General features: G+C 50.9%; 1 protein-coding gene across 1 annotated transcript in view; it reads right to left on the bottom strand.

Moving 5' to 3' along the window:
- The window catches only part of PGS1 (phosphatidylglycerophosphate synthase 1), a 71831-nt gene that overhangs the window by 31932 nt on the left and 19095 nt on the right, over positions 1–20804 (bottom strand). Inside the window, exons 6-8 of the mRNA XM_089655582.1 lie at positions 18731–18909; positions 11390–11884; positions 6639–6787 (exon numbers count right to left, since the gene is read on the bottom strand). Coding sequence (XP_089511708.1) covers positions 6639–6787; positions 11390–11884; positions 18731–18909 — 823 coding nt within the window. The remainder of the gene's footprint in view (positions 1–6638; positions 6788–11389; positions 11885–18730; positions 18910–20804) is intronic.

Below are 20804 nucleotides of genomic sequence, written 5' to 3'. Positions count from 1 at the left end.
CCAGGAGTGCCAGCGGGGAACCCCAGAAGAGGAGGATCGGGGCTGCTCTGTATAAAACCATTTGGGTAATACTGCTGTTCTCTTATGGAACTACTTTGAATGGTGCACCTCCTTGGTCCCCAATATTTAATTGGTATAGCTGTCAGTTCTGAGGACACCGCCTTAATGATATAATGGTTGATATAGTTACATAGTTCGTCTGGCTGAAAAAAGACAAAAGTCCATCCAGTTCAACCATATAGGCGAGTTGGTGCCCCTTTCTTTCTGGACGTTATATATTAAAGTCCTTGGAAAATTCAGCTGTTCTTTTGTGTGCTTTCAATATGTATAACATGTTTTTTTTTTTTTTAAATTAAAGGTTTAAAATCATTTTAATGCAACATTTTCTAGAAAACTACTATTTCAAGCATTCCCTCCATTCCCTGAGGATCACGTGATCTAATGACGCAACGCATTGGGAGGAGCTGGTGACGTCACGCCGCAAAAACTGGAAGTGTACAGTTGGCCATTTTGTTGGATGGTTATACGAATACATACCAGTATACTGCTACCCACCATGAATGTGAATAATATAGGTTGAGTATAGGTGGTTTTTTTGTTTTTTTTTTAAATATTGCATTCTATATGGAGAGCACTATATATTCTTCTTTGAGTGTTTTACCAACATCCACCAAAGAATTGTGGAGGATGGAGATGGATTAAGAAGCATCTGGAGAAAAGCTCTACAACTGTGGTATAGGAGACCCCACATAAAGGGGCAAGCGCATGAGACCTACTTGTGAGGTCTGAACCTAGGGTGAGAGAACATAAACATTGGTGAAGGGATGTATGTTGGGAAAGAAGATTTTGGAGGATTATAACGCAGTGGAAGGAAAACTGATGACAAGACTGGAAATATACATAGTATCTGGATTACATGTTTTTACAAGAATGTATGGACATTTGGGACTTTTATGTTAACCATTTCAATACCGGGCACTTTCACCCCCTTTCCTGCCCAGGCCAATTTTCAGAGCTGTTGCGCTTTAAATGACAATTGTGCGGTCATGCAACACCATACCCATATTAAAAATGTTTATCATTTTTTGAGACAGAGCTTTCTTTTGGTGGTATTTAATCACCAATGAGTTTATTTTTTGCTTAAAGCGGAGTTCCTGCTGAAAAAAAAGAAAAAAAGAAAGTCAGCAGCTATGAAAACTGTAGCTGCTGACTTTTAAAATACGGACACTTACCTGTCCCTCAGTCCAGCGGTGTCCTCACCGCCGCTGGTTTCACCGGCCGTCCTCTTTAGTGTGGCCACCCGGCAGTGATAGCTTGCGGTTTCACAGCCGGTGCCCACTGCGCATGCGTGAGAAGTGCTGCGCTTTGTGAATGGCCCCGCAGTCTTCTGGGACCTGTCACGTGTCCCAGAAGACTACGGGGAGGAACGACGACTTCCACTTCCGATTGCCTAGGCGATCGCAGCGGATGTGGGAGCGGGTACCTGGGTAAATGCACCTTTCTCCTACCTCCACTCTTAACTCCAAAACGCATTGACTCCTGCTATATTCAGAACAAATGGTGTATTTATATTTGTGTATATGTTGACCAGCTCTCACCTTCAGCTGCACCCGTTTTACGATTGGTGTCTGTTTCCTGAGAGAAACATCCCCCCCTACTCATGTGATCCTTACCAGCTTCTAATTGGGGTGGAGTTGAATGTTCATTTGAGCATCTCCCTATAAATTTAGATCAGCTCATGGGGGAGATCTCTGATGGGGGGCACAGTCTCTGATGGGGGTGCTGCTTCAGATTGAGTGCGGCTTAGAACGAGTGCATAGAAGAAGCAGTTAAACGCAGCAGTTGAACTAAAGCAGGAGAACTCAAGCAGCAGGAAGACACAACAACAGCAAGAAGCTCTACTGCATGCTGGAAGACTGCAAGCAAACACCCCGGGAAACCTCTTACATGCCTGAGTCCCACTCTGTGTACCTTTATATAATACACCCCTCTTCTCCTTATCATATTACTATCCTCTGTTCCCAAATCTCATTTCTTTACCCCTCTGCTCCACCCCACAACCTGTACATCTCCCCCTCACTGCTATCATCTCCCTACTATTGCTCTCTTCACCTCCCCAAAATGCCTCTTCCACTCCTCCTTCTCATGTTCCTCTCCTCCATTCCCAAAATCCATTCACTATATCCCTCTGCCCCTCCCAAACATTTGTATATTGTGTCCTCACTGCTCCCTTTGCCCCTCTATGGCACCCACCACCTCCTCCTATTACTCCGCTCTCCCACTGACCCCAACACCTCCACTAGGAGTTTCTCACGCTCCTGCACATCCCGCTCCCATGCCACCTTTCTCACCCTTCTCCTCCTCATAACCGCGGGGGACATCTCCCCGAATCCTGGCCCTCCACCTCCCTCACCCGCTCAACACCCTCCCACCTCCACGTCCTACTGCAACCCCCACAATTGGTATCTGTCCCCCTGCTCCCTAAAATCTCCCCCCCGTTTTCACGTGCACTCCTGAACGCCCGTTCGGTGTGCAACAAGCTTACCGCCATCCACGACCTCTTTGTTTCCCGCTCCCTCAACCTCCTAGCGATCACAGAAACCTGGATCCAGCCCACTGACTCTACCTCCCCTGCTGCACTCTCCTACGGAGGTCTCACCTGGACCCACTCACCCAGGCCTAACGGTCGTAAAGGTGGTGGGTGGTCTGCTCCTGTCACTGCAGAGCACCTTCCGAGTCCTCCCAAACCCCCCCTCCCTATCCTTCTCCTCCTTCGAGGCCCACTGCGTCCGACTATTCTCCCCAACCCCCCTGAAGATTGCTGTGATATACCGGCCTCCTGGATCCATACCCCGCTTCCTGGATGACTTCTCCTCCTGGCTACCCTTCTTCCTCTCCTCTGAGCTACCCACCATAATTCTTGGGGATTTCAACATCCCTGTCAACCTTGACAACCCGGACACAGCCCGTCTCCTCCACCTAACCTCCTCCTTTGCACTTGCACAGTGCATACAATCCACCACCCACTCCGACGGAAATATCCTGGACCTTGTCTTCTCCAACCGCTGCGCCCCCCACAACCTCACTAACACCCCCTTCCCTCTCTCTGACCACAACCTGATCACCTTCTCTATCTCCTCGTCCTCCAACGCCTACCCCTCCTAATGTCACACTACTACCAGCTGGAACCTCCGCAACCTTAACCCTGCCCCCCTCCACTCTGCAGCTGATCAACTCCATGACCGCATCCTCCCCCTGTCCTGCCCCGACTTGGCTTTGACCGCCTACAACAATGCGCTGTCAACAGCCCTTGACTCACTAGCGCCTTTAACCACACGCAACATCAGACCCCGACCGCTCCAGCCCTGGCAGACTGATCACACCAAAACCCTCAAACGACAAAGTCGTGCCCTGGAGCGACTATGGCGCAAAACCAAATCCCAACAAGCCTTCACCCGCTATAAATCTGCCTTCCGCACCTACACCTCCTCCCTCCATGCTGCCAAACAGGCCTACTTCTTGACCCTCATCAAGGCCCTCTCCTCCAATCCTCGCCGACTCTTCTCTGCCTTCAACTCTCTACTCTCTCCACCCCCACCTCCACCCAGCACCTCACTCACTGCCCTTGAGATTGCCAATCACTTCAAAAACAAGATTGACACAATTCGCAAGGACATTGCCGCAACTCACACGCCCTCTCAACCTGTCCCCTCTCACACAGCTACCCCCTTATCCCCCCTCCCCCTCGACATAACCCGCAGGGACTTCGTCGCTGCTCAAACTCTCTCCAACCCCCTTCACCCTCACTCAGCTACCCCCTCATCACCCCTCTCCCACGGCCCCACCACTGCTCTGACCTCCTCTTCCACCCCACCCTACATTCCTCATACTGAAGCTCCCCCCACACTCCGCACCTTTGACCTTACTACCATCGAGGAAGTCTCCAAGATCCTCTCTGATGCCCACCTCACCACCTGCCCCCTCGACCCTATCCCCTCACAACTCCTACGACCTTCCTCCTCCTCCATCCTACGCTCCTTCACCCACATCTTCAATCTCTCCCTCTCCTCAGGCACTTTCCCCTCCCCTCTGAAACATGCACATATCACCCCCATACTTAAAAAGCCCTCCCTGGACCCCAATGACCCGAACAACCTCAGACCCATCTCCCTGCTCCCATTTACATCTAAACTCCTCGAGCGCCTAGTCTACACCCGCCTATGCTCTCACCTCAACGACAACCACCTCCTCGATCCCCTACAGTCCAGCTTCCGTCCCCTACACTCCACCGAAACTGCCTTACTCAAACTCTCCAACGACCTGCTAACCGCCAAAGCTGATGGCCACTACTCAGTGCTCCTACTCCTTGACCTCTCTGCGGCCTTCGACACAGTCAACCACCCCCTCCTCCTCAAAAAACTACACTCCCTTGGCCTCAGAGATTCTGCTCTCTCCTGGCTCTCATCCTACCTGTCACAACGCTCCTTCAGCGTTACCTATAATGCTACCACCTCCCCCTCACTCCCCCTCTCTGTTGGGGTCCCTCAAGGCTCTGTCCTCGGGCCCCTTCTCTTCTCCATCTACACCTCCTCCCTTGGCCAACTCATACACTCTCACGGCTTCAACTACCACCTCTATGCCGACGACACACAAATCTATCTCTCAACCCCCCACCTCACCCCCTTGGTCTCAGCCCGAATCACACACCTACTGAGCGACATATCAGACTGGATGTCGCTCCACTTCCTTAAACTGAACCTCTCCAAAACCGAGTTTCTTGTCTTCCCCCCAGCCCGGACCCCACCCCCCATTGACTTCTCCATCACATCCAACAACGCCAATATCAAACCCGCTCTGCAGGCCAGAGTACTTGGTGTCATTCTGGACTCCAACCTACCCTTCCAGCCCCAAGTCCAATCTTTAACAAACTCGTGCAGACTCCACCTCCGCAACATGCAGACTCCACTTCCGCAACATCGCCAAAATCTGCACGTTTCTTACCCCAGAAACCACTAAACAGCTCATCCACTCCCTCATCATATCACGACTCGACTACTGCAACTCCCTCCTCACTGGCCTGCCTCGCCACTGGCTATCCCCGCTTCAGTCGATCCTGAATACGGCTGCCAGACTCATTCACCTTTCCAACCGCTCTGTCTCCGCCACCCCCCTCTGCCAATCCCTCCACTGGCCTCCACTCAGTGTCCTCCACCCCCCTCTGCCAATCCCTCCACTGGCTTCCGATTGCGCAACGGATCAAATTCAAAATCCTAACGCTGACGTACAAAGCCGTCCACCATACTGCCCCGAACTACATCACTGACCTAATATCCAAGTACCGCCCAACACGCACACTCCGCTCCTCACAAGACCTCCTTCTCTCTAGTTCCCTGGTCTCCTCCTCCCATGCCCGCCTCCAGGACTTCTCCAGGGTGTCACCCATCCTCTGGAACTCCCTGCCCCAACCCATCAGATTATCACCTACTCTCCTCTCCTTTAGGCGCACCCTGAAAACCCATCTCTTCAGGGAAGCCTACCCCACCCCCTGCTAACTTGCCGACCTCCTCCACTCTTCCTACCACTCCATCCCCCACAGCTATCTCCTCCTGTGCCACCACCCCCTCCCTCCTAGATTGTAAGCTCGAAAGAGCAGGGCCCTCAATCCCCTCATGTTTTGCATTGTATTGGTATTGTTCTGTCACATGTTCTGTCCCCCTTTGTAATGTACAGCGCTGAGCAAACTATTGGCGCTTTATAAATACTGTATAATAATAATAATACCTATCAAGTTTGGGTACCCGCTCCCCAAAGGTGCCAATCCTTAATGGAGAGTGGGGGACAAAGCATTAAAGCGCAACTTCCCCTTTCGGGTGGAACTCCGCATTAACAAACGAAAAAAGACCAAAAATTATGGGGGGGGGGCGGCGAGTTTTTCTTGGTTTCGGTTATAAAAGTTGGCAAATAATTGGACACAGCTGAACACATGGTAAAGGGTTGCTGTGATTGGCCCTTTACCCCGATCTGTGATCAACTGTGTCTGAAGGGCACAGCAATCACTGAGCATGCCACAGCATGGTGCGTGGGGGGTGTGGTTCTGCGAGAACGTCTATGGACACCCTTCAAGAACTGGACGACTGCGCTGTAAAATCTAAATGTTCCAAAAGTGACAATCGTGTTCTGGAGGACATTTATACCTATATATATATAATATGCACATTAAAATTGTGCCTCTGGTGAGTGCGCAATTTTATTATTTCCATCTGCACGAGCACCGGAATACCTTCGAAGTAGTCACCTCCAGAACACGATTGTCACTTTTGGAACATTTAGATTTTATGATCATATACCCATGAACTTTAATTAATTTTATTATATTTATCATAAAGGCAATTTATTAGATTTATTATTTCTAGCGCTGCACGTTATTTTATTTTTTGATTTTTAGGTTTTATCTGGTTACCTATTGTGCTTAGCTGTTACTTGTAGTGCGCTCACTTATTTTTACCTATTGATATATATATATATATATATATATATATATATATATATATATATATATATATATAAAAATAAAATTCTAATTTATTTATTATTTATAATATATGTACTGCACGGCACTTAATGGATCGAATTTTTACCTGATGGAGTTGCCTCTGCAGGTCCTGGTTCTCGGTCACCAGTGCGATCTGGGTCTCCAGGTCCCGGTGGACCGACCTGTACCCGAAATTTGGAGAGCCAATGAGAGTGAGGCACGGCATGCTTTTACCTGCTGGATACAGCCACAGACCTGTGGAGGGTGACAAAGAAAGAAAGAAAAACAGAAGCCACAGAATAAGCAAAGGGAAACCGGTCCTTTCCTTTCACGTAATAAATCTCATTCTGAGAGAGATCACATCGCACCAACAGAACAGAAATGAAAAAAGAAAATGTACGGCGCACGTCAGTTGTCTGCACACACAGGCCTCACTTTGCTGCGGTTTCCTGGCAGGGTGTACAGCAGGATTTACAGTCACTCGATTGTCAGGTTCAGCCAGTTTCACAAAAATCGAGACACCTGAGCTTCAGTTCTTTGTAACAGAGAAAGCAGAAGAGGAACAAAAAGACCTTTCACACACTCTTCCTGCCGGCCCGGACTTGACGAACGTAGTCATCTGAACCTCGGGCCCTGTGTTATGTGGAACTTGTGCCGGGGCCACATTCACATTCTCCTTATTATGGGCTTGCTTCAAAAGTTCAAGCAAAGGAAAAATAGGAGGCTGCTGCCCAACGTGGCCAGGAATTGGCATTTATTCTGTAACCTGAGCTAGGAAACCAACAGCTGGAACTCCGCTGCTATAAGCGGGAAAGGAAACCCGTGCAAAGAGAAACTTGTCGCCGCACCTTCTGAAAACGCTGCAAACAGACCACAAGAGTAAAAGTTCATTGTACGAGCATACCCATACATTACAGCATATCCACACCCACAAAGATTATTGTCATTTATGGCTGGACCCCCCGGGGTAGGCTGAGGGTGGAGCGCTGGACCACCGAGGTAGGCTGAGGGTGGAGCGCTGGACCCCCGGGGTAGGCTGAGGGTGGAGCGCTGGACCCCCGGGGTAGGCTGAGGGTGGAGCGCTGGACCCCCGGGGTAGGCTGAGGGTGGAGCGCTGGACCCCCGGGGTAGGCTGAGGGTGGAGCGCTGGACCCCCGGGGTAGGCTGAGGGTGGAGCGCTGGACCCCCGGGGTAGGCTGAGGGCGGAGCGCTGGACCACCGAGGTAGGCTGAGGGCGGAGCGCTGGACCACCGAGGTAGGCTGAGGGCGGAGCGCTGGACCCCCGGGGTAGGCTGAGGGCGGAGCGCTGGACCCCCCGGGTAGGCTGAGGGCGGAGCGCTGGACCCCCCGGGTAGGCTGAAGGAGGAGCGCTGGACCCCCCCCGGGGTAGACTGAAGGAGGAGCGCTGGACCCCCCCCCGGGGTAGACTGAAGGAGGAGTGCTGGACCCCCCCCCGGGGTAGACTGAAGGAGGAGTGCTGGACCCCCCCCCGGGGTAGACTGAAGGAGGAGTGCTGGACCCCCCCCCGGGGTAGACTGAAGGAGGAGTGCTGGACCCCCCCCCGGGGTAGACTGAAGGAGGAGTGCTGGACCCCCCCCCGGGGTAGACTGAAGGAGGAGTGCTGGACCCCCCCCGGTGTAGACTGAAGGAGGAGTGCTGGACCCCCCCGGTGTAGACTGAAGGTGGAGTGCTGGACCCCCGGGGTAGACTGAAGGTGGAGTGCTGGACCCCCGGGGTAGACTGAAGGTGGAGTGCTGGACCCCCGGGGTAGACTGAAGGTGGAGTGCTGGACCCCCGGGGTAGACTGAAGGTGGAGTGCTGGACCCCCGGGGTAGACTGAAGGTGGAGTGCTGGACCCCCGGGGTAGACTGAAGGTGGAGTGCTGGACCCCCGGGGTAGACTGAAGGTGGAGTGCTGGACCCCCGGGGTAGACTGAAGGTGGAGTGCTGGACCCCCGGGGTAGACTGAAGGTGGAGTGCTGGACCCCAGAGCAGACTGTGGTCAGAAGTCAGAATCTCATTTCTAGTCAGTTCTAGGACAATCCTAAGTGATCCCTGGAGCAGTCTATAAAACATTCAGTCCAGTGAGAATTCTTATTTCATGACACAAAATGGAAAAATCCAACGCGTTTCGAAGGTTCAAACTGCATTTGCATCAGAGCTTGTGTGCTGGCAGTACATTCACACTGGAAACCCAGATTATGGGACACACATATGGATTTAAGACAGTTGCCCAGTATAAATTTGAACTTACTGCTGTAAGCCCTGATGACGGGGGACTTTGAGCCTCTGAAACGCATTGAATTTTCAAATTGTTTTTGGTTATGAAATATAATCAATACTTTGTGGCCCTCTCATCCTCCTAATGTATGATGGAGGTGCAACAGGAAGAGAAAATCTTCCAAAGTGAGGAAACCCATCCCGTGAACTACGTCTCGCTGGCCGCATGTAGTGAGTCTATAGGTAAACCGTTTCCTGTGAGCTCCCAGAACAGTCCTGAAATGTCACGGAAAGCTCCCGATACATACCTGCAATAGGGAGCTTCCAATCCTGTGACAGCCAATCACAGCGGTTACATGATCGGAATGCCCGCCTCCCAGCATGTCGATCTTTTTAAAGGGGCGGGAGGAGATTAATACAGTTGTCACAGAAACAGGTGTTCCCTCTGGTGGACTTCCCCGTACTTCTTGTTCTGGAGTCAACGTTAACGTTTTGAATTTCCTCCCACTTTTTGCCTCCATCACATGGTCAGCAGCACAAACAAAAGGATGAATCTCCTCAGCAGGGTCACAGAGGCTAACAGAAGAATAGTGAGTTCTTCCAGATGTTGCGAGGACTTGTTTCCATTCAGATGTTCCAGCAAGCTGAGCGCTGATATAGGAAACGATGTACAGTCTCCTTCAAACGTGCAATGCACACGTCGTCAGGCAGATGTCTTATTGCAGCCAGCTGGCCCAATAAAAGAATTTGGGATAAAATGCTTCTCATCAGTCAGGAAGTGGCAGGTCAGGTCCGAGCCAAACGTGAGGTATCAGGACCTGGATCTGAGCCTGCAATCACTTGTTCCCAACCTTTGGACTGTTCCTCAGCTACGCTCCTGCTTGATGCCAACCAGCAATCACTTGTTACCAACATGTGGCTTGTTCCTCAACTACGCTTCTGCCCGATTCCAACCTGCAACCACTTGTTACCAACCTCTGGCTTGTTCCTCAAGTAGGCTTCTGCTTGATTCCAGCCCTGGTCTTGTTCCTTGACTATGCTTCTGCCCGATTCCAAACGGCAACCACTTGTTACCAACCTTTGGCTTGTTCCTCGACTACACTTCTGCTTGATTCCAACATGCAACTACTTGTTGCCAATCTTTGGCTTGTTCCTCAACTACGCTACTGCACGATTCCAACCTGCAATCACTTGTTACCAACCTTTGGCTTGTTCCTCGACTATGCTTCAGCTTGATTCCAACCTGCAACCACTTGTTACCAACCTCTGGCTTGTTCCTCAAGTAGGCTTCTGCTTGATTCCAGCCCTTGTCTTGTTCCTTGACTATGCTTCTGCCCGATTCCAACCTGCAACCACTTGTTACCGACCTTTGGCTCGTTCCTTGACTACACTTCTGCTTGATTCCAGCCCTTGTCTTGTTCCTTGACTATGCTTCTGCCCGATTCCAACCTGCAACCACTTGTTACCGACCTTTGGCTCGTTCCTTGACTACACTTCTGCTTGATTTCAACATGCAATCACTTGTTACCAACGTCTGGCTTGTTCCTCGACTATGTTTCTGCTGGATTCCAACCTGCAACCACTTGTTACCAACCTTTGGCTTGTTCCTTGACTACACTTCTTATTGATTCCAACCAGCAATCACTTGTTACCAATATTTGGCTTGTTCCACAACTATGCTCCTGCTTGATTCAAACCTGCAACCACTTGTTACCAACCTTTGGCTTGTTCCTTGACCATGCTTCTGCTTGATTCCAACCTGCAACCACTTATCACCTATATTTGGCTTGCTCCTAGACTACATTTCTGCTTTATCTCTACCTTCTATATCTGCTACTGGACCCCATCTTGCTCACTTTCAGGTGGAGCAACCCTGAGGACCACAACCTGGTACTAACAGCCAGCAAAACCCATCTCCATCATCAGGAACTCTGGTGAATATGGGTCAGTGCTTAGACCCCGCATTTCAGGTGAGCCCACAACATCCACCAGAGTGCCCTGCTTGCATACTCCTCCTGCTGGTTGGTGGGAGCCTGTCTACTGCTATAACTACTGGTCTCTGAGCCTGACCCCTGACAAGTACAGAACCGCCTGTGTGCCCCATAGCCACCTATCTGCTCCCTTTCAAGTCTCCAAGTCATGCAGAAAAATCTGACCACCTGCTTCATGATATAAAGGAGGTTCTTTCAGACACACTCATACTTAAAAGTAGACGGTTGAGGTTTTCTTGTGTAATTTTCTGGGTCCTTATTGATCATACAATAAAATGCAACTCCGCCAATGAATTTTGTGGATCAATAAAGACCCATAACTTTACACAAGAAAACTGAACATCTCTTCTTTTTCGAGAGCCTCTGTTACCCCCACAACCTTAAGCTCCTTCACCCTTTCAAGTCCTTTCCCTACAATTAGCTCTCAGTGAGCTATGCAGAGTAACTTCAGCTTTTCGCCCCCTGCTTGCTTTTCTTTCTGAAAGCTCAGGCAAGCTGTATAACTTCTGCACCTTGAACATGTAGAGAGGAAAAGGCACCAGATAAACAGGTACAACTTATATAAGGATTTGTGTATCACCTGAGGTTAGTCACTTTACTGGGTCTATGTAAGGGTGGACAACCACTTTAAGGCCCAATGTGCTTACCTTTAGCATGAAATGTCCACTGGTCTCTAAAGTATTCCCGCAGCTGGACCCGATGGTGCTGCCTTTTCCTACAGACTTCATTGTAAAACTGGTGTTCTATATGCACGTAGGCGGACGGTATGGCGCCTGCGATGCCCCGGGCCCCATAAAAGCCGTTGACTTCGGGTGAGGCGAGCAGAATGTTATAGTCAGCCCGGGTGCCCAGCACTAGGTCCATGTACCCCTGTGTCAGGTTAAAATATCCAGTGGTCAGATGGAGCCGGTCTCCTCTCTCGGCCTCCGTCAGTAACGTTTCTGTAACGAGCTCGTCTATGTGGATACCGAACGGTTTCATCTGCACCAGCGGGTAGACCCAGGTATCTGGAGGGTCTTCTCCCAGGGCAAGCTGTCCACTCTGAAAGCTGGCGCTGTGTAGCTCACATTGTTTGCTCCTGGCCGTCTCTATCACGTTCATTACCCGCTCTCTGGCAGCTTCACAATACTTCTTCTTGTCCCCTATGAAAAAAGAAGAAAAAAAAAAAAAGATGTTATTTCTTCTAATATACTAAAACCAATACTTACACAGACAGACAGATAGACAGCCAATGAGATTGGTGACCACAGATTAAGGCTCCATACACACTTGAGCGATTTGTAGCTCAAAGTTTCAAAACACTTGAAGAGAAAAAAAAAATCAATTATTCTCAATAGAGATGGTTCACATCCCCACTCCAATTCGCCTGAAGCGCAAACAAGTTCTGAAGCTTTGTCGCTGAAATCGGGCAGAATTTTATTTCATTGAAATTAGTGGAAATGTGCGATTCGCGTGTCGTCTGTGTATTTGCGCATTTTTTTTTTAAAATATATGATGAATCATAATAATGATGATAATAAAATAATAATAATAATAAACACCCAAACACGAAGAAAAAAAATATTTATTTTATGTTGGGGAGTTCATAATAATAATAATAATAAATAATATTATTATTATTATTATTATTATTATTAATAACTTTTTTTTAAGGGTTAGGGGTTATTATATATTATTACATTTATTTTATTTGTTTATTTTAAATTGTGTATTTATTTTACATTATTATTATTATTATTATTAACACATTAACCTGAACAAAATAAACAAATAAGACAATAACTAAAATATTAAGCCCCAACACTAAACCTAACCTTAACTCTAACCCAGCAATGGGCAAACTACGGCCCGGCGGACCTTGTAATCCAGCCCGCGGAGTGTGGCAAACATTGGCTGTCAGGATGTAGGCGGGGCAACGTGACGAAATCCTCTCCTCTCACAGTCCGCCCTGAAGACCGGAACGGCGCAGGAACACGGCGAGAGGAACGCGCGGAGCAAAGGTAAGTGAATTGACACAATATGGGGAATGAATTACTATAGGGGGGATGAATTACTATAGGGGGGATGAATTACTATATGGGGGATGTATTACTATATGGGGGATGAATTACTATGGGGGATGAATTACTATATGGGGGATGAATTACTATATGGGGGATGAATTACTATGGGGGATGAATTACTATATGGGGGATGAATTACTATATGGGGGATTAATTACTATGCTTACTATGGGGGAATATTACTATACTTACTATGGATGGCATGGTAGTGGCTGGGCCGGCCAGCAGCTAGTCCGGCCCCCGGGTCCAATATATGAACCCATTGCGGCCCTCAAGTCAAAAGGTTTGCCCACCCCTGCTCTAACCCCTTGCCCTAACAAAAAAAAAAGAAATAAAAAGCTGATGGAAAAGCTAAAAGCAACAAACGCTGTATGAAAATGCGTTTAAAAGCACAAAAATCGAGCGACAATACTCACGTGTGAATCTAGCCTTCAACTTCCATCTAAAATCCTTCCACCCACTGGTAGTTTGAGGTGGAGCTTGGTAACAAGAATTATTTAAAGTTAATTTCCAGGTAGCTATAAAGTAATGCAGCCCTTTATTCCGACTACAACATAAAAACTATGCAAGCAGTAAGTACCTGAATTTAAACCGGTTACAAACCCAAAACAAAAATGTAAAATGCCCGCAAGGAGCGTACAATCTGATGCCCCTATCTCCCATACATACACATACTACGGACAATTAACCTGCCAGCATTTCTTTGGAGTGTAGGAGGGAACCCACACAGGCACAAGGAGAACATGCAAAATCTATGCAAATAGTGTCCTGACCAGGATGTGAACTGGGAACACCAAGGCTTGCCAGGCAGGAGTGCTAACCACTGAGCCACTGTGCTGCACTACATCACGAGGAAGACATATTCAGGAAAACCTGGTTCTATTGGTACAAATTCTAGTTCACCCGGTGAGGATATATGTGCCGTATGGATTAGACCTTTATATTAGACATACACGTCACTTTCGCCACTTGTTTTTTGTGTGCTTTTTTTTTAACCACTTCCCGTCCGGCCGCTGTATATAAACGGCCAGACGGTGGCAGCGCAGGGGCGGGTTGCCGTTCATAAACGGTGCCCACCATTTTGGATTGTGCTGAAAATTGGCCTGGACAGGAAGGGGGTGAAAGTGTCCGGACATGAAGTGGTTAAAGCAGAGCTCCACCCAAAATGGGACATTCCCCCTTGAGAAGCCCTGCTCCCCGTGAGGAATTGGTACCTTTGGGAAGCGGGTATCTGATTTTGTCAGTTACCCGCTCCCACTCCATGAGGAAAGAACAGAGGGTGCACGGGCCTAGTACGTTACCATAAAAAAATGTTTAATAAGAAATAAAGCAGGTGTTGTACTCACAAACGACAATAAAGTCATGGCACGTCGTAAAAGAACAGCTTGGAGTAACAGTCCGCAATACGGAGTGTAGACATCCAATAGGCTGATGCATTTCGAGGACTTGCCTCTTCCTCAGAGCTCCCACTTCCACTGTGGTCGCATAGGCGATGGGAAGTACCAAGGGAGCTAGAGAGCAAGATGTCTTGGGAGCAGCAGAGAGGACATTTCGGGCAATATCTAATGAGGTTGGTGAAGTATCCAGGAGGCCAGTGTTATGGATGGCTCTGTATGTTGTGGTTGGTATTGGGAGTATTGGAAGCCATTGAAGGGATTGGCAGACAGGGGCATCAGCCATGGATCGGGCAGCACCCTTCTTTGTATGTGGGGGGGCCTTATTTCTGCAGCACGGCACTTCCAACCCTTCTCTGCCTTACAGCTCGGCCCATAGGGACATTTTCCCACTTGTCTCAAATGATGATCAATAGGTTCCCCTGTTACGGTCATGGCGGTGGTGGCCTGTTTACCTGATCACCATACACAGCTCTGCAATAGGGAGTGTAGACATCCAATAGGCTGACGCGTTTCGAGGACTTGCCTCTTCCTCAGAGCTCCCACTTCCACTGTGGTCGCATAGGTGATCGGAAGTACCAAGGGAGCTAGAGAGCAAGATGTCTTGGGAGTTTCTCTGCCTTACAGCTCGGCCCATAGGGACATTTTCCCACTTGTCTCAAAATGATGATCAACAGGTTCCCCTGTTACTGTCATGGCGGCGTGTATACCTGCTTATTGTGCACAGCTCTGCAATAGGGAGTGTAAACATCTAATAAGCTGACGCGTTTCGAGGACTTGCCTCTTCCTCAGAGCTCCCACTTGGCGATTGGAAGTACCAAGGAAGCTAGAGAGCAAGATGTCTTGGGAGCAGCAGAGAGGACATTTCGGGCAATATCTAATGAGGTTGGTGAAGTATCCAGGAGGCCAGTGTTATGGATGGCTCTGTATGTTGTGGTTGGTATTGGGAGTATTGGAAGCCAGTGACGGGATTGGCAGACAGGGGCATCAGCCATGGATCGGGCAGCACCCTTCTTTGTATGTGGGGGGGGGGGGGCCCTTATTTCTGCAGAATGCCACCTTGACACTTCCAACCCTTCTCTGCCTTACAGATCGGCCCATAGGGACATTTTCCCACTTGTCTCATATGATGATCGGCAGGTTCCCGTTACTGTCATGGCGGCGGCGTGTTTACCTGCTCACTGTACACAGATCTGCAAAATATGCTGAGACCATATAAATAAAAGACAATAAAAATATCTTTTTTTTTTTCTTTTATTTTGAAGGCATTTTTGAAGTGTGAGACTTTCTTGTGGGTTTGCTTCCTGTCAATGCCGGCAGTCCTGCATGTGATCTCGGGTAAATCTTTTTTTTTTTCATGTCTGTTTGATTTGGCAGGATGTTAAAGGAGGCATGCAGCATCGTGAGACACAGATGAAACCACAAGATATTGTTAATAAGAAAAACAAGGCGGGGGGTTTGAGCTGGGATGGGGGGGGTTTGAGCTGGGATGGGGGGGGGGTTCAGCCAGCGGGGCATGCTAAGACATTGAAGAGCAGATGTATGAAGATGCCTGACGGGGAACCTTCACTACACCGGGACTGCTATGACACAGAAAGGGAGATTTACCCCCCCGGTTCACATCTATGCGGTCGTGTTTTTCACGGGCACGAGAGCCCATTCATTTGAATGGACTTCCGTGCCACGCAGGGAAGAAGTCCCGGCACGTCTTTGAAAAACGCAGCCGAGGTTCCCAGTACGGTTGCGGTCTCCAGCGCGGGCAGCGTACCAGCAGAACTAATGGCACCCGCCCGCGGGTCCGTATTTCTCTCTGCGGGTGATTTTCGTGCAGATCCGCAGCGGCACCACCCCCGCATAGGTGTGAACCTAGGGTTACTGGAGCACTCAGAATCTGGGGCAGCTGTGCGTGGGAGCCAATCAGCTTCTAACTTCAGCTAGTTCGGTTCAGCTTTGGCGATAAAACCTGGAAGCTGATTGGTTTCTATGCGCAGCTGCACCAGATTTAGGCTGGCCATACACTATACGATTTTCTTACAATTTTCTTTCCAATTTCCTTTAGATTCACCTTCATCTGTGTAGCACATTGGTCCGCCTAATTGGCTACAACTGAGAGTGTTGTTTAGATTTACCAAAAACCATATAATAGGAGGTCAAACCTAAACAACACTTTCAATTGTATCTAATTAGGCAGACCCTTGCGCTACATAGTGGAAGGTAAATCTAAAGGAAATTGGGCAGCAAATTGTATAGTGTGTGGCCAGCCTTTCAAGCCTCTGGGGGTTATTTACTAAGGCTGGCCATACAATATACAATTTTCTTGAGATTTTTTTCTTTAGATATACCAAAAACCATATACCATATTTTTCGCTCCATAAGACGCACCTGACCATAAGACGCGCCTAGGTTTTACAGGAGAAAAACAAGAAAAAAAATATTCTGAACCAATGGACTGCGGACATAGTACAGGGAATGACCAGAGACTGCGGACACAGTACAGGAGATGACCAGAGACTGCGGACACAGTACAGGAGATGACCAGAGACTGCGGACACAGTACAGGAGATGACCAGAGACTGCGGACACAGTACAGGAGATGACCAGAGACTGCGGACACAGTACAGGGGATGACCAGAGACTGCGGACACAGTACAGGAGATGACCAGAGACTGCGGACACAGTACAGGAGATGACCAGAGACTGCGGACACAGTACAGGAGATGACCAGAGACTGCGGACACAGTACAGGAGATGACCAGAGACTGCGGACACAGTACAGGAGATGACCAGAGACTGCGGACACAGTACAGGAGATGACCAGAGACTGCGGACACAGTACAGGAGATGACCAGAGACTGCGGACACAGTACAGGAGATGACCAGAGACTGCGGACACAGTACAGGAGATGACCAGAGACTGCGGACACAGTACAGGAGATGACCAGAGACTGCGGACACAGTACAGGAGATGACCAGAGACTGCGGACACAGTACAGGAGATGACCAGAGACTGCGGACACAGTACAGGAGATGACCAGAGACTGCGGACACAGTACAGGAGATGACCAGAGACTGCGGACACAGTACAGGAGATGACCAGAGACTGCGGACACAGTACAGGAGATGACAGGTAAGGCCCTGCAGGAGAGAAGAGCTGAGCGGCCGGCCTGATATTCTGACATGGTGGCGGCAGAAATACCGGACCGGCCGGCTTTACATTCGCTCCATAAGGCGCACTGACATTTTCCCCCCTTTTTTGGGGGGAAAAAAGTGCGTCTTATGGAGTGAAAAATACGGTAATAGGAGGTCAAACCCAAAGCAAAAATCTCAGGAAAATTGTATAATGTATGGCCAAGCCGAAGAAGTGTCCTCCCCCCACATCACATGCACTAGTGGTCTTGTGCTACGATAGCACTGCAGCCAAGGGCCCGTCGTCACGCAGATGCGGTTTCAGCATGTTTGTTTGACCAGATTTCCTAAATATTCTGACACCATGGAGACCAGAATGGAAGTGCTGCCTTGAAGGTTCACCTTTTGGACAAAAATAATAAAAAAGACAAGTTTTAGCAACTTCAAGTGATATTAAAGGAGGTTATGCTTACATGCTTTGTGCACAGAGCGGTCCCTCACCTCCATTTCAGGCAGTACCCCACTGGCGCAGTCCGGTCCCCCTTCCTCCAGGTGCCTCCTTAACCATGTGCACGTGCTCCAGAGCCAGGCTGTGTGCGTCCACAGACACACACAGCGTGGGTAAGCAATGACCCCGGGCTTCCTCCTCACAGGAGTTAGACTGACAGCGGCAGGAGCCTATGGCTCTCGCTGCTCTCAGAGTCTCCTGTAAGACCAGGAAGTGAGCAAAGCGGTGCTGCGGCCGGGACAGTGCTGGAACAGTGACAGGAGTCAGGTCATGTTTAGGGATAGGGCCGGGTAGGAGAGTTATTGAGAAGTTTTTTTTACAATAATGTAGAGAATGTATTAAAAAAAAAAAGTGAAAAATAGAAAAACACTTATACTAATCTAGATGACTACAGGATCGATCCAATACTGCAGCTGTCCAGCGCCAGCTCTACACCGAGAACTGAGTGATCAAAGAAAGCTGATCGCTCAGCTCTCAAGTCCCCTCTGAGCAAAGAGCAGCAACTGTCAGTCACCACTCTCTGTTCTGCCCTCCAGTGCTCACTGGAGCATCGTGCTGGGGAGGAGGCGAGAATGGCTGGATTATGCTCTCAGTGGTACATGTTCAGCCAGCTACTGGTCAGACACCTGGGTGGATCCGGACATTATTGTCAGGATCCCTGCAGAGCCTGGACCAGTTCTGTGACATCAGCCAACAGCAGGCTTTAACCCACTGTCAGCTGAATCCAGGTCACAGGAGGGCAGAAATGAAGTGCACTCCTGTGACCCAGAAGAGAAGTATTGACAAAAGCTCTGGCCATACTTCTTTAAGGTGAAAAAAATGAGGACTTTAGAAGCACTTCCATCACTGCTACCTATAGGGAACTAGTTTAGGGTTGCAGAGTGAGGAATGTCCCACCTTGATACGGGTGTTCCATGCCTTCTTCTACCTCCATGGAATCATCTGGCTGTAGTTGCAGAGACACATCTCCGACCGCCTCCACCAGTTCACTAAAGAAGTCGGCCAGCTGCGCGCAGCCCTGCAGCAGGATGTAGCGGTCTTGGCGGTTGGTGAAGTAGGAGTCGCTGAGGTTCGCTCTGCAAAAGAACCAAAATGACCAATAAAGCTTTACCTATGGAGACAGCAAACAATGCATTATTAATAACTAGTGTTGATGGGGGAATCCCTCCTGCAGAGCCTGGGGGGGGGGGGGGGGGAGGGGGAAGGGGGAGGGAAGTAGAAGGAGGGGGGGAGGGAGAAAGAGGGGGGGGAGAGGAAGGAGGAGGAGGAGGAGGGTGGGGAGAGGAAGGAGGAGGGTGGGGAGAAGGAGGAGGAGGGTGGGGAGAAGGAGGAGGAGGGTGGGAGAAGGAGGAGGAGGGGGGGGGGGGAGAAGGAGGAGGAGGAGGAGGGGGGGGGGGGGGAGAAGGAGGAGGAGGGAGAAGGAGGAGGAGGAGGAGGGGGGGGGGGGAAGGAGGAGGAGGAGGAGGAGGAGGAGGAGGAGGAGAAGGAGGAGGAGGAGGAGGAGGAGGAGGAGGAGGAGGAGGGGAGGAGGGGGGGGGGGAAGGAGGAGGAGGGGGGGGGGGGGAAGGAGGAGGGGGGGGGGGGGGAAGGAGGAGGAGGGGGGGGGGGAAGGAGGAGGAGGGGGGGAGAAGAAGGAGGGGGAGGGGGAAGGGAAGGAGGGGGAAGGGAAGGAGGAGGGGGAAGGGAAGGAGGAGGGGGAGGGAGAAGGAAGGGAAGGAGGGGGAAGGGAAGGAGGAGGGGGAGGGAGAAGGGAAGGGAAGGAGGAGGGGGAGGGAGAAGGGAAGGGAAGGAGGAGGGGGAGGGAGAAGGGAAGGGAAGGAGGAGGGGGAGGGAGAAGGGAAGGGAAGGAGGAGGGGGAGGGAGAAGGGAAGGGAAGGAGGAGGGGGAGGGAGAAGGGAAGGAGGAGGGGGAGGGAGAAAGAGGAGGAGGGTGGGGAGAAGGAGGAGGGTGGGGAGAAGGAGGAGGAGGAGGGTGGGGAGAAGGAGGGGGGGGGGGGGGGAGAAGGAGGGAGGAGGGGGGGAGAAGGAGGAGGAGGGGGGGGGGGAGATGGGGAGGAGGAGGGGGGGGGGAGAAGGAGGGAGGAGGGGGGGGGGGAGAGAAGGAGGAGGGAGGAGGAGGGGGGGGGAGGAGGAGGAGGAGGTGGGGGGAGGAGGAGGAGGGGGGGGGAGGAGGAGGAGGGGGGGGGGGGGGGGAGAGGAGGGGGGGGGGGGGGGAGGAGGAGGAGGGGGGGGGGGGAAAGGAGGAGGAGGGGGGGGGAGAAGGAGGAGGAGGAGGAGGGGTGGGGGGGGGAGAAGGAAGGGGAGAAGGGAAGGAGGGGGAGGGAGAAGAGGAAGGAGGGGGAGGGGGAAGGGAAGGAGAAGGGAAGGAGGAGGGGGAGGGAGAAGGGAAGGAGGAGGGGGAGAAGGAGGGGGAGGGAGAAGGGGAGAGAGAGAAGGGGAGGAAGGAGGGGGAAGGAGGAGGGGGAGAAAGAGGGGGAGGGAGAAGGGGAGAAGGAGAGGGAGGGAGAGGGAGGGAGGGAGAAGGGGAGAAGGGAGAGGGAGGGAGAAGGGAGGGAGGGAGAAGGGAGGGAGGGAGAAGGGGAGAAGGGAGAGGGAGGGAGAAGGGAGGGAAAAGGAGGGAGAAGGGGAGGAGGGGGAGGAGAAGGGGGAGGAGGGGGAGGGAGAAGGGGGAGGAGGGGGAGGGAGAAGGGGGAGGGAGAAGGGGGAGGGGAAGGGGGAGGGAGAAGGGGGAGGGAGAAGGAGGGGAGGGGGAGAAGGAGGGGGGGAGGAGGGGGAGGGAAGGAGGGGGGGAGGAGGGGGAGGGAGAAGGAGGGGGGGAGGAGGGGGAGGGAGAAGGAGGGGGGGAGGGAGAAGGAGGGGGGGAGGAGGGGGAGGGAGAAGGAGGGGGGGAGGAGGGAGAGGAGGGGGGGGAGGAGTAGAGAAAAAAAAAGGGGGGGGAGGAGTAAAGAAAAAAAAAAGGGGGGGGGGGGAGA

Source organism: Staurois parvus, unplaced genomic scaffold (genome assembly GCF_062004578.1).
Source record: "Staurois parvus isolate SC_StPar_1 unplaced genomic scaffold, SC_StPar_1.0 ptg000851l, whole genome shotgun sequence".
Lineage (NCBI taxonomy): Eukaryota > Metazoa > Chordata > Amphibia > Anura > Ranidae > Staurois > Staurois parvus.
Note: the sequence above shows the minus strand (reverse complement) of the source record. Positions and strands in the feature narration are given on the sequence as shown.